The sequence below is a fragment of the Gymnoscopelus braueri genome, assembly GCF_963280865.1.
Source record: "Gymnoscopelus braueri genome assembly, chromosome: 18".
Lineage (NCBI taxonomy): Eukaryota > Metazoa > Chordata > Actinopteri > Myctophiformes > Myctophidae > Gymnoscopelus > Gymnoscopelus braueri.
The window spans coordinates 43,403,345-43,417,862 of record NC_137618.1 but is presented as its reverse complement, the minus strand read 5'-3'; the positions used below and the strand labels follow the sequence as shown (position 1 = coordinate 43,417,862).

The 14,518-nt window shown below is 41.9% G+C and overlaps 1 protein-coding gene across 1 annotated transcript; it reads left to right on the top strand.

Moving 5' to 3' along the window:
• Positions 1–2,522: 2,522 nt before the first annotated feature.
• LOC308073380 (rac GTPase-activating protein 1-like) lies at positions 2,523–14,386 on the top strand (the record flags this gene model as incomplete). The annotated part of the gene is made up of 13 exons (XM_080412251.1): positions 2,523–2,580; positions 3,278–3,480; positions 4,059–4,195; positions 5,521–5,590; positions 6,302–6,355; positions 6,600–6,695; positions 8,017–8,140; positions 8,851–9,026; positions 10,115–10,276; positions 10,678–10,773; positions 10,873–11,071; positions 11,545–11,650; positions 13,916–14,386. 13 exons carry the CDS (start codon positions 2,523–2,525, stop codon positions 14,094–14,096), a joined length of 1,662 nt encoding a protein of 553 aa, XP_080268377.1. The 3' UTR covers positions 14,097–14,386.
• Positions 14,387–14,518: the final 132 nt, after the last annotated feature.

Genomic DNA, 14,518 nt, shown 5'->3' with positions numbered 1-14,518 from the left:
GAGACATACTCTAACAAACCATTTTGGAGGCTCTTTTCCATTCAAAAAAATCTATTTGACCAGTAGATTACTGGATACATTTTGGAACCCAGCAGCCTCTCTCCCCACCACAGAGGGGGAAAGCGTTAGATCTTCAACAGGGGATCCGGGACCCCTAGGGGGTCCTCAGAGATACTGCAAGTGGGCCGCCAAATCGCCAAATCTTTGTGTGATAGGAACTTTTTAATTTTTATTTTTACATTGACCACTTGAACCCTCGCATCCATATTCTGTGGGGAACATTAGCCTAAAATAGCCGATCTACAAGTTCACAACGTTGTGAGCTTGTTGTGAGCTATTTTCAGCAAAGAAAGAGGTTTGGTGTGGAAGGAAAAAAAAGCAGACCAAGCACCGAGCCAAAGATTAAGTAACCAAAGGGTTTTAGTGGTTACATGTCTGAAAACACACATTTAACATGAATCCAATATTTGTGGGGGGTCCCTGCTTCATCTCTCTCTCAGCTAAGGGGTCCTGGGCCTGAAAAAACATCGAAGACGCCCGAGTTCGGTTCTTCCATATTGTGTAGATGTCATTGTCTTTAAAACAGTCAATTGTCAACGGTTCAAAACAATTTGGTAGTGTGTGTGTGTGTGTGTGTGTGTGTGTGTGTGTGTGTGTGTGTGTGTGTGTGTGTGTGTGTGTGTGTGTGTGTGTGTGCGTGTTCGCCGGCTCCAGTCCAGCAACCTGCTCACTCAGAGCAGGGAGGGAGGCTGATTTGTTGGGGAACATAACTATAGTTTGACAAGGCATCAATATAAGTCTTATTATCATGCAGGGGCTGTCTGACAGCCGCTGTCAGCACAGCAGAAACATACATCCCCCCTAGGACAGGGTGTTCCTCCGCCACTTTAATCTTAAATGTACAGAATGTGCAAAATGATGATCTTATGGAAATGATGCAAATAATCACACTGCCATCCCCCCCATAAATATGTGACAGCCTTGCATTATGCAATGAGACGAATGGTGTTCCATCTCCCCAACACCATTGCCTTCGGAATGCAGAGTGATGGTGTGCATGTCTTAATAAATATTGCAGGAGGACACATTTGGACCATCTACCCCATTGCATAAATCAGGAAGCCTCAGTACAACCCCACATTATCAGGCCCTTCACTTGGCTCTGGGCTCCTGCAAACTGACAACTGCTGCCAGTACTCACTTTTTTTTATACTTAAGTACAAGTATCAATACTGCAATGTAGAAATACTCTGTTACAAGTAAAAGTCCGGAATTCAAAATGTACTCAAGTAAAAGTACAAAAGTATTGGTATAACAATGTACTTAAAGTACCAAACGTAGAAAGTACAAGTTTTCAAATAATTATAGTGGAGTAAAAAGTACAATATTTGCCTCTGAGATGTAGTGGAGTAGAAGTAAAAGTACTGAAATCCATTACAGAAAAAATACCTCAAGTACAGTACTTGAGTAAATGTACTTAGTTACTTTACACGACCACTGCCGACTATACATTCAATAGCATCTGCAAAACTACCAGACTTTTCTTTGTATGGAATTCTGGTAACCTCCTGCAAACAATCCTAATTGCAGTACAAACGCCCTCTTGTTAAAAAAGAAAACTCCATCCGGCCCCTAGCTTTGTTCATGCAGAGTGCTTTGATTCATTTGTAGCCTAATACTGTAAGTTGTTGGTTCTTTCCACATGTTGTCCTTTTCGATACAGGGACTATGAGAGCAAAAGAAAGGTAGACATGAGTTTTACACAAGCGTATTAATCAGTATCATTGGTAGCACCTGTGAAGGAAGGAAGAAAGGACGCGGCCCAATTCAAGCATAATTTGTTGGTTTATTTACAAACGTCACAAAGGATGTGTTGCATGCAGACATGATGCACCCTACAGAAGCAATTAATACAAGTTTGTTACGTGGAAACAAACACACAAAAACATTAAAGGTATACAAAACCTACCTGGGAGAAAGTCGACTATTATAGCCCAGTGGTTCTCAAAGTGGGTTCCGGGGACCCCCAGGGGTCCTCGGGGGGATTCTACTTCTAAGAGGTCCCCAGCTAAATGTATTATTTATAACGGCACCACAATGATTTTAACCACTTTATCCATGTATGTCTGGCTATTCAAAAATAGCAGATCTACAAGAGGGGCTCAAGCTGCACAACCACGGGCGGGACTTGACAAAGAATCGGTCATAGACATAAAAAAAACTTTGAGAACCACTGACTGGACTAGCCAATAAGGAACGACGCAACTGGAGCATCCTCCCGGACTATGGGATCATGGATGATTGGGATTTCTGGGCTATAGGATCCAGATGCAACGGCCCAAAAAAAAACGTAAACAAATAATTGGTCTATGCCCAAAACTCAACAGGTGTGTCTCGTTACGGTTGCCTGTATAGCCTACAGAAGTTAATTCCTGTCATTTGCATGCCCTTCAGCTTGCTTGGGACTGGAGTTGTTGTGTAATAATTATCTGAGGATATAGTTTGTGTGTTGTGTTATTGTAATGGAGCTGTATCAGGACATGATCCGCCAGAATTCTGATGCACAGGCCACAGAGCTCGGTAAGAAACTTAGTAGAATAAACGTATTCTACTTATGCTTTTTAAAATAAAATGGGTCTACTTCTTCTGATTAAAGTATAACTATGTTCAAACCCCTTTCAAAGCATTACAAGGTGCTGGACAATTGCATAAAATAGGGATTAAGTTAAAACTTAATACAGTGGTGGAAAGTAGCAAAGTAGCCTACTAGTACTGTACTTAAGTCCACTTTTGAGAAATTTTTGCTTTAAAGGAGTATTTCCAATTTTCGATACTTCTAATCCACTATACATCGGAGACAAATATTGTACTTTTTATTTAAACTTGTTTGCAATGGAGTAAAAACGCATAGGTTACGTTACACCATTGTAAACCATGTTAGTTTTCTTTGACACTATTTGGCTATAATTTCAGCATTTCCCCCCCGGATGTTTCCTATTCACCTGTTTCCTAGGCTGTGTTTTCCACTTCCTGTCGATTTCATTGGATATCATTGGTCATCTGACCAGTTTCATTGGATTTCATTGGATCAAATCGACAGGAAGTGGAAAACACAGCCTAGGAACCAGGTGAATAGCCCCCATGAGTTGGTGCACAATACTGTAGGTCATGGCAGTTCTCTGCATCACTTCCATCTTAATCATAGTAGTGACTGGTGAGCTACTCAAGTACAATACAACTGTGCATGCATTGATTTATCCCCTCTTTTTAATTGCAGTATTCAAGGACATGGTGAAAAACTTTGAGGCCATGAGGAAGAAATGGCATCATGCAGAACATGAGCTGAAAACCTACAAGGAACGGCTGGTGAATTCTGATGTGGCCAAGGCTGGGCTCGAGGTCCAGCTGAAACACGCCCGCAACCAGGTGGACCTAGAAATAAAGAGGCGCCATAAGATGGAGGTGGACTATCTGAATCTGGTGAGTCCCTACACAGAGCAACCGTGATGTTGACAGGATTTGGGATTACTTAATTCAGGGGTTCCCGGCTCCCTTTTCCATTTCTAGATCAGGGCCAACTTGAAAATAAGTGTTTGCAGCCCACACATCTGACCACTTAACCCATTTAAAACCGGGAAAGCATCTATTTTTATATAGCAACAATCGTTTTTCAGAAAACTCACAGGATTTAGAACAGTGGTTCTCAAAAATGGCAGATATTCAAGCTCACAGCGCGCCACTTCATGCCGCTCTGCGAGCTTGTACATCTATTTTGGAATTTTTTTGTAAAATCTTGAAGGTGTCTGGCACAAAGCATTTTCAGATATGGGGATGGATGAATAGGACCAACATGGTGAACCTAAATTTCCTATTTATCGATATCACAATGAAAACTTGTTTTTTAAAACATTATTTTAATGTTATATTATCATTAAAGTCTTAATATTTGCCAATTATTTGGGGGCCCACTTGCAATACCCTCACAGCCCATCAGTGGGCCTCGGCCCACAGGTTTGGAATCGCTGACTTAATTGCATGCATCATTCGCTCCTTTGCAGGAGAGAAGGATGCAGTTGGTGTGTGACATCCTGATCCATGACACCAAAGCCGTTGCATGTCTCAATGATGAGCAGAAATCCCTCCTCGCCCGTTTTGACGACAGGGTGGCCAATGTCAACCAGCAGTACGGCAACAGGTAATACATATTTCATTTTTTAGGGGTTAAAAAAAAACACTGAATGTTGCTTCTAGAGATGGCCGATGTGCAGACGGGTGACAAACAAAAGGGAAACGCCAACAAAGTGTCATAAGGTGTCCACAAAACAAAAAGAACAGCTTAATTGTGCCTTGAAGTTAGATTGGATACATACTGGATACATACAACTACTGGAGGGATGGAACTCCATTCTAACAAAAGATATTCCCTAATTTCTATGTGTTGATGGTGGTGGTGGAACGCACTGTCTAGCACGTCGGTCAAAAATCTCCTATTGGTGTTGAGTTGGGTTGCGGTCAGGGGACTGGTCATAGCATATGATATAATTTAAGAATTCAATGACCCCTCGTTCCCTGTGGATGGAGCCATTGTCATCCTGGAAGAGACCACTACCATCAGGATGGAAGGGTTTCATCGTAGGATGAAGGGTGATCACTCATAACTATTGATTTGTAGTGACCCTGTCTTGAGTGGACAAGTGGACCCATGGCAGGAAAATGCATAAGAGCCCCCCCGACCCCAAGCATTCGCGCCTAACTGGCGCCTTGGTGTATGCCATATATCGTCTCTGTTGGGTGGAAACCTCATGCAGTATGTCCAAAACTGTTACTTTTCAGGATTCAAAAATGGAAAAGGGTGGCAGATCTAAAAGCTCAAAACGCGTCACTTCACGCCGTATTTCGAGCTTGTGGATCTGCTGCTTTTGATGTTTTTGTGTGACGCTGTAGTATGATCATTTATTTATGAAAAAACTCAAAAAGTTAAAATATGGGGACAAGAGGTTTCTGCCCCACAGCAACGATATGCCAGTTGAGTCTGTGACTGAAGCTCCTGCCATCCGTGACCCAATAATGAACCCTCTTTCTTAGTCACATCTTTGTCTCTTGCCATCTAGATCCAAAATCGAGGTCAACTGCGCCTGCTTAACATTTTTATACATGCCTCCGAACATGATCGGATGTGAACTTATTAATTGTATCATGCAGTTCACCTGTATTGTAGCGGATGCATTCTCTGTTTTCTCCATTGAGTTATTCAGGTTGTTTTATTTTAATTTGTCACCTGTCTGTTCATAAACATTGTAATTTAAGACTATAGTCTGGGATTTTGGTTGTGTAATATTGTAACATAAATATTGTATTTTTCCGGGTCTCAAATGCATTCAGTTGTACACATATATTCAGAAAATTCCAATAATCAATTCCCCAAATAATGTCTCATCATATTGTTTTGAGGTACAGTGTTTGGCTAACACTACATTTGATTTTCTCTTACCTCGACTAATCCATGGACTTTGTTCCCAGGTTGAATGTCATTGATGGGTCCTCGTTTTCTCACTCGGATATCAGTTATGATAAAACGGATGATGACATGGTACAGTATGACCATTTCAAGCGAGAATAAGGTGGTGTTTTAGAAATTATTGTCATGTAGTGTGTGTAATATTTTATATATTGTTGCTGTCGGACAAAAACTTTTTTTATATTAATGCCCTACTTCATGTCACGTCATATAACGGTGGAGTACGTAAATGGCTCACAGCGCTGCAATCAGGGTTGCATTGCTCATGGGACGGCCTTGCACGCCGTGCAGGAACCTATTTGACCAGGAGCACGCGCAGGCACACGCATAAGCGACTTTAAATTCACACCTCAACAAAGTTTACAAAGGCTCCCGACTCGCACCGGGTGGATTAACATAGGAATGAGCCTAGATGCATATCAATTGTCCATTGTGTGACCTGTAGTGTAGGTGTTAAGCAACGTGCGCATCACGTCATTAAAATAGAGTGCAACCACATTCCAATTCAGCATTGCAACACTGGCTGCAATGCAACACTCAGGTTATTATCAGTCATTTCTTCTTACGAAGCCTAAAAAGCGATCTAAATTAAATGTTTATTCATTATGTTCCAATGTTCAATGCCAAAAACGCAATTACATCATTAATCGCAATTATTTGTATGACAATCAATCGTCAACTTACATTTTATAATCCTGACAGCCCTATGTACATACAGTAGAGGAGATGTGACACAGTGGCAGGCACCGTTTTACCCCTGACTTTTCTTTTGAATTTATTCAGGACTTTGACACGACTATTATTAGACCCCTGAGGTCGAGGGCCAGAGAAAAGAGGGTAAGTCTCACAAAACATGAACGCAACCATTTTGATAGTGTGGTATTATTCAGTCACCTGAAATTGGGGATGTACTGTACTTGGAAGTATATCTTGCAGCTAAATCCTCATCCTTCTATTATAGCTCTCCATCTATGCCATGCTACTGGCGTCACAACCCATTCACCCCTTGGGGATTGAGACTTAATTTGATCTCAACCCACTATCAACAATGTTGGAAAGTAATCCACTTTTTGTTTAACAGAGGTCATCAATGGCACCATCTGTATGCAATGCACCCTCGAGGCGGGCGAGGATGGCTAACACATCTGGAGAGTTACTGGAGAGACCTCAGGACAAGGTGAATGTGGAGTGATTATTTGACTGTTAATTAATTATTGTTCACCTTCATTGTCGGATAAATCTAATAAGTGTGCCTTCGTGCAGCACTGGAAAGTCTTTTCTAGCATCTATTAAACCCCTATGTGTCAACATAATCAAATGTTAAACTTGTTAAGTAATTTCCTGTGTTGCCAAAGGACCAGACATGACGAAATTACACGGGACATTTTGCATTACGACACAAGCCTTTTCATGGCATTATGAATGATTAAACTGAAAAAGTTTAGGTCAATCAACCACCAGAGAGCGCATTCAGTGCAACATGACATTCTTTCAAACATTGTTTGTGTTCTATCTTTTGCTGATTTAGTATTTGGCCACATTGAGGAAGAGCAGATGAGTTTCTGAAGGGTGATGTGTTCTACCCACTGAAGTGAAACTAGGCTTGACCCTTGAGGATGCTGTGAAACATGTAGTGGCTTTTAGTTCCAGCTATTTAGGTCATTCTAATCAGAGGCTGATATACCTCTCTGTTTAAAGAGGCGTAACTTGCCACTTATAAGTGGGGGATAGGAAGAACTCAAACACAATTGTCTTTAGGCTCTGAAAGTTGACGCATAATGTTTCAGTTAATGTTTTTCAGTTTGGAAAAATATTATCATTCCCTAGTGACATGACATTTGCACACACTACACCACTCACCCACTAGTGGGCCTCAGAGCACCTCCCAGGGGGCCACGGAGGTGCTTTTTGTTGCTTCATCCATCTGTCCACAGTAGGGCTTCTTCCTTCTCAGTACAGATGTCCTGTCAGGTGGAAATATTCCTGGATCGTAGCCTTTCTGCCTGCCAGTCAAACATTTTCATGCCATGTTTGAAAATTAGTGCGTTTTAAAAAAACGCACTAATCGTTGCAGCCCTGTACTTGCATTACATTACATTACATTACATTAGTCATTTAGCAGACGCTTTTATCCAAAGCGACTTACAATAAGTGCATTCAACATAGGTAGGGAACGAAACTACTAATCACCAGAAGTCCTAAGTGCATTTTCTGCTAAAACAAGCAACAAGAGTATACCTAGCGCTAAGGTAAAAGTGCAATATATCAGCTGCCTACTTTCTTAAACAGATGAGACAAATAGCTAAATCAAATGAGCAAGAGCTAAAACAAATAAGTGTATCGACTAAACAAGATCCAATAAAACAATACAATACAATAATATGTGTAATATGTGTAATACATTACACATTCATTTGGAATGCCTGTTTGTATGTCGTTTGTACTTGTGGAAAAAGAGAATAAACGTAAGAACCCTTCTTTCTACCCTCTGTTGTCAGGAAATGGAGACCACCGTGATGGCTACTGTCACGACCCCTGATCACGCAGGCCCAGTTCACATGGTGATAAACATCACCCAGGAGAGGGTACCCATCATAACAGAAGAACTGGTTTCCTTCAGAGGTGAGGAATTAAGGTGTACTTTGCTACCAGTCATTGGTGGAAAAGTACTCAAATGTATCGATACTGCAATGTACCGTAATTTTCGCACTATAAGCCGCACCTGACTATAAGCCGCAGCAGCTAAATTGAATGTTTGGAACATATATAAGCTGCACTGGACTATAAGCCGCGGGTGTAAAATCCATAGATTTAGGAGGTCCCCTAGTGGCCGTTAGCTGTAAAAATCCATAGATAAGCCGCACCGTTACAGTATATAAGCCGCAGGGTCGAAAATGGGAAAAAAGTCGCGGCTTATAGTCCGAAATTTACGGTAGATATACTCTGTTACAAGTAGAAGTCACGTATTAAAAATGTACTTGAGTAAAAGTACAAAAGTATTGGCATCAAAATGTACTTAAAGTAGAAAGTACTCCTTATGCAGAATGTCCCATTTCACAAGTTTTCAAATGTCTAAAAATCTTTTGGAAATGTCAGATCTACAAGCTCACAATGCGTTGAGTAAATGTACTTGTTTACTTTACACCACTGTTGTTACACACATCATCATTCTCTCTCTCCCTCAAAGGATGTTTTATTGTTGTGCAAGACGATGTTTGGTCCACAGACCACTAGGGGGCCATGGGGAAAAATAAATAAAATGTATATCGTTGGGCAGAAACCTCTAAATCTCTACATTTTTACTTTGTGTTTTTCCGTAAATAAATTAACAGATGAGTCCCCCTGTGATCTTGCGGGCCAGGGGGGCCCGGACCCTTCTATCCTGGAGCACACTGCACCGTGGGAGACGATGGCAGAGATGGAGGAGACTATCGAAGTCGGCTGGACTTTGGTTTTCACTCCTCCCATCGTGGAAGCAGCTGTGAAGCACAACTTCCAGACTAAAACAGTATGAAAAGAAACTTGATTAAGCTACACTTAATCAAACTTATTTTAACCACCTGAACCCTAGCGTCCCTATTCTGGGCAGAACATTAGCCCAAAATGGCCAATCTACAAGCAAAAAAAAACAAAACAAAAATTGTCTTTATCGATTAGTCACCCCATGGAGACTTGAATTCAAGGATGTTGTTTTGTTTTTGTCGCATTCCTAAGCCAATAATTTGATGACCAGCGAACCGGTCATCAAATTATTGGCTTAGGAATGTGACCAAAAATATCCATATATTCAAGTATCCATGAGGTGACTAATAGATAGAAAAAAGTCATTTTGTGGGTGAACTATCCCTTTTAGTTGTTGAAATTGCGAGTGCACTGGACCTGTCTATTAGAGGTCTGGGTTCTTTTCAAATGCTGATTTTTCATTTACTGTTGTAAATGTCTCCATCTCTTATCGTCCCGGATCATACTTAAGTAGAAATAACTATGAATTAGTCCAAAATTTAAAAGGGAGCTTCACTAGCAGATCCATACAAACTTATGTTGTGTTGCTGGGCTTGGTACACAGTGACAGCAACAAAGTACATTGAAATGTAGAGTGAAAGTCATAAGTATCCAAATACTCATGTAAAATACAGTACTCAAGTAAAAGACAAATATTGTAAACAAATATTATGAATGAATCACACTATGAAGCCCCATTTCAAATATAGCGAAAAAAGCTGATCTACAAGCAACTCATCTTCTGTTTTCACTATTTTATCTTTTTACATTTCTGGAAAATCAAATTTTGTTGGATAATGTAGGACATTTCAATACAGCGATGCATTGATAATACAAAGAAAATGTGCTTTGTAATTCTACTTTTGAATACTGTATTTTTAGAAGAAAGTACTCTAGTCAAAACATAGATACTCCTGGTCAAATATTAGTCAACTACAAGTGAAATTTGCTGTCAAATTTGTACTAAAGTACTGGGGGTTGAGCACTTGGTCCAGCACTGGGTGGTACATACTGTGCCTGCTCGGAGGCGAAAAATGACCCTGCAGTGGAAAAACATGGCTACTCGCCACCAAACATAATTACGGCTCTTTTTAGGTGATCGGGCGAGAGACATGCGTGCCGTGCGGCAAGAGGCTCCGCTTCGGGAAGATGGCAGTGAAGTGCAGAGACTGCCGCGTCATCGCACATCCCGAGTGCAAGATGATGTGTCGTGAAGTCTGCACCCCTTCTAGGACGCACAATCCTCGTGGACAACAGGTGCATGGAGCGTGGTACTCATTAACCATTCTGTCTGGTAGAAACCAATGTACTGTATGTCCAAAACAGTTTGTTTTCAGGAAATGGGGTGGGGGGAGGGTAGATACATGTCTGTTGCTGTTCCATAATGGATTCAATAGTTATTTAATCACAATCTCGTGTTAAGTTGTCTGTGGGGTCACAATATCTTGTTAAGTCTGTCTGGTTAATTTTATTTGGTTACATACTTATAAAACCCACAGTCTTAACCTGATGTCCCTATTTTGGGGCATTGGCTAAAATGGCCGATCTCTTGCTGTGCGCTTGTAGCTAGGTTTTTGCAGACAGACGATAAAGGGTTTGTTTTTTGCTGGTAGGATTTTTTTATCAGATTATAAAATGTGTGTGTGTGTCATCTTCAGGACACTCTGGAGAGCTTCGCGCCATCGACCCAACCAAGAGTCCCCGACTTGGTGGTGAAGTGTGTGGGTGAAATTGAGAGGAGGGGACTTAAGGAGGTGAGTATCCCAGCAGTGTAATTCACCTCTTGAGATGCGTCCATTAACCAAACGACACTAATTTAGCGGTCTACCCCCTCACCTCTTCCCGTGCGACAGAGGGGACTGTACCGCGTTCCTGGGAGTGAGCGCATGGTGAAGGAACTGAGGGAGAAGTACATCCAAGGGAAAGGAACGCTGTATCTCAGCCAAGTGGATGAGATACACGTCATCTGTGGCCTCCTGAAGGATTTCTTTAGGAAGCTGAAAGAGCCACTGATAACCTTCAAGCTCCATGCTACATTCATGCTGGCCGCAGGTATGTTTAATATCATATACAAGACTCATCCCATGCAAACCTCTCCTGAAGATGGTAGTAGGGCTGCAACTCGATTACTTTGTAACGAGTTTTGAGCTTGCAGATCGTCTATTCTTTTTACGGTATTTTCAACGTTTTCGCCTAGGGACCCTAGGTTTAATGGTAGATTAAAATCGAATAGCTCAATTAACTGTTTGTGTTGCACCAGTAGTCTGTAGCTGCAGCTCATGCAGCGGGGAAAACTGTAGCCTTGTTGGCTCATCTTCTCCCATGTGTGTTCCATTGTGTGTGTGTGTGTGTGTGTGTGTGTGTGTGTGTGTGTGTGTGTGTGTGTGTGTGTGTGTGTGTGTGTGTGTGTGTGTGTGTGTGTGTGTGTGTGTGTGTGTGTGTGTGTGTGTGTGTGTGTGTGTGTGTGTGTGTGTGTGTGTGTGTGTGTGTGTGTGTGTGTGTGTGTGTGTGTGTGTGTGTTCCAGAGATGGCTGATGAGGAGAATGCCGCATCCCTCATGTACCAGGCCATCGGAGACTTGCCAAAGGTCAATAGAGACACTCTGGCCTTCCTCATGCTTCACTTACAGAAGTAAGTGCTGCTGTTACAGGTTGTACCATCTCCTCTGTCTCATAGGGTGTACTTGGATAATGTTCTTTCAGACGAACAGCATTTACTTGTTGGGGAATTTTACTTTTGTGTAGAAAAGGTAGAATGCAAGGCAACTTCTGAATCAGAATCATCTTTGTCACATCACAGGTGTAAAGTAGAATCAGAATCAGAATCAGGTTTATTGTCACATCACAGGTTTACAAGGTAAAAAAGTGGGTGAAATTCGTTTTTGTACATCGTTCCCATCGCAACGTTAATTTCCATAGAAAGAAGAGGGGGGGGGGGGGAGAAGAAGAGGGGGGGGGGCAAGTGGGAAGGAGATCAAAACAAGAGAACAACAGAAGGCCAGACAAGTTATCTACATATTTACAAAGTACCTGAGATAATAAAAAACTAAGGTGCCTGAGCATAGCAGCAATGTATGTATACTGTGCATGTTATACTTATACTGTGCATGATATACTTATGGACGTTAAGGTGCTTAGAGAAAAAAGAGCACAATTAAAAAAAGACAAAAAAGTCAGTGCGTTATACATGGGATTAAGGTGCAAAAGGTCAGTGCGTGTCCACCTAGGGTGGACTGACCCTAGTATAATCCGCAAGTAGCTCCATGAGGGAGTGCAACAAAAAGTCATTTGTACCTGGTGTAGTCCACAGGTGTGTCCGAGGGGGGAGCTAAGTCCAAGTCATTTGTCCCTGGTATAATCCACAGGTGTGTTCAGGAAGAGCCAGAAAAGTCTGCGACCAGCTGCTGAACAAGGCTTATGCCTCATTCAGCATTCTGACAGCAGCCGGATTAAAACTGCACCAGAACCTGGTGGTGGAACTCTTGATACTGCGGTAGAGCCCCTCGCGGTCGTTGTAGGGGTTTGAACAGTTTGTGACTTGGGTGGTGCTTGTCCTTGATGATGCGCTTGGCTTTGACCACGCACCGCTTTTTGTACAGTTCCTGGAGCGCTGGGAGCTCGCCTCCCATTATTCGCTCTGCCGATCGCACTACTCGCTGTAGGCTGATCTTTTCTCGGGCAGTGCAGTTCCCGTACCAGGCCGTGACACAGCCTGTTAGGATGCCTTCAACAGAACTGTTGTAATATAGCCTGAGGATGCGATGTCCTACTCCAAGCTTCTTCAGGCGGCGGAGCCAGTACAGTCGCTGCTGAGCCTTTTTCCTCACGTGTGTGGTGTGCGTCTCCCATTTGAGGTCCTCCTCGATGTGTCGAAGTAGTGGGTGAAATCAGTTTGTGTGCTAGCTCCATTTAGTTTTTCAGGAAGATAAATGTAACCACTTAAAGGGGGATGAAACCCTAGTAGACAGATTGTATAGTTTGATTTCCTGCCCATTGTAACAACATGGCAGACTGCATAAGGCTTGCCTTATAGTAACCATGATGTAAGCAACACGGCTGCAGCAAATAAAAATATTTTTCGTATTTAGGTATGTCAATGTGCACTGTCATTACCGTTGACTATTATGAACATTGGCATAACCATGGTTACACAGACACGCCTAAATCTAACACTCCCTTTATTATTATTTGTATTAGCTACAGCTACATTGCTTACTAGCCTGCAGTTTTTTTGTTTTTACCTTGCTGTAGGTTTTACCCTGAACTGAAAAACAAACTAATGTACCTAGGTTTAATGACCCTTTATGCCCAATATACTGTCATACATACCCCCATCACTCTCTCCTTTCAACTCGGCCCCCACTTTGAGAAGCATTTGAACATTTAGTGAGCCAACGCGTCTGTCTCGAGACTAATCCAAACAATACTAATGACACTAATTAGTTACCCTTTCTGTGGTTGAAGCGGTGCTAATTAGTGAGATCAGATGGTGTAGTAGTGTTTTGTTGGAAGGAAAGGCCACAACAGTGGGCACTCCATGGCACAGGTTTATTATACACCACTGGTATAAATGAACAATTCTCAAATATGTCTTCTCCACATCAATGTTTCATTCTCCTAGTAGAAGCTTAAGGTTTGTCTGGCTTTATTTGTCTGTCTGTAGCGTGTCTATTTTTCATAGTCAGGAAACCAAAATAGAGCTGATTGCAGAAAATAATTGTTTTTTTCTACCTGAGCAGCATTCATACTACAAATACAGGGTGCAATTCAACATGCTGTAGTGTAGATCCCTGGTAATGACAGGACAATGTACAGTAAAACACCAGGAAAGTGCTGGTAGCATATTACATTTTGCTCTCACAGGGAAATGTTGAAAAAAACTAAATGTGCTTTCCAGGGTCATGAAGAGTCCCCATTGTCAGATGGACAATAACAACCTGGCCCGGGTGTTTGGACCTACCATTGTTGGCCATGCGATGGTGGATCCCACCCCACTGGTCATCTTGAAAGACACAAACTCTCAGCTTAAGGTTAGAATCTCTTTGCTGGTACATAACAGAGCCCTGCACGGGCCTTAAACTCCAGCCCGTGGTATTCCAGCCCGGAATTAATTTTCATGTTAATTTAATCTCAGGTTGTTGGCCGCATGCTCTCGTTCCCGGAAGCGTACTGGAAGGCGCTGTCCACGATGCAGGACACTCCAACCACGGGCGGTGCTAGCCATAATAATGGTACACACACATTACACATGAGCTTAGGATCTGCCGTCATTTGATACATACTGATACATACTTGGCCGTAAAACCCCATTTGAAAAGATTTGCGATTCACTACAAAATTCTAGTGTTTTATTACGCTTTTATGTGTATTTTCTGGGTTTTAAGTTATATTGTGTTTACTCTCATTTCTTTTACCAAACTCAAATCTAATCTACAGCTGTCTTATGGGAATATAACAGTGGACAGTGAAAGCTAGAAACAGATGTATTATGCTTGATAAA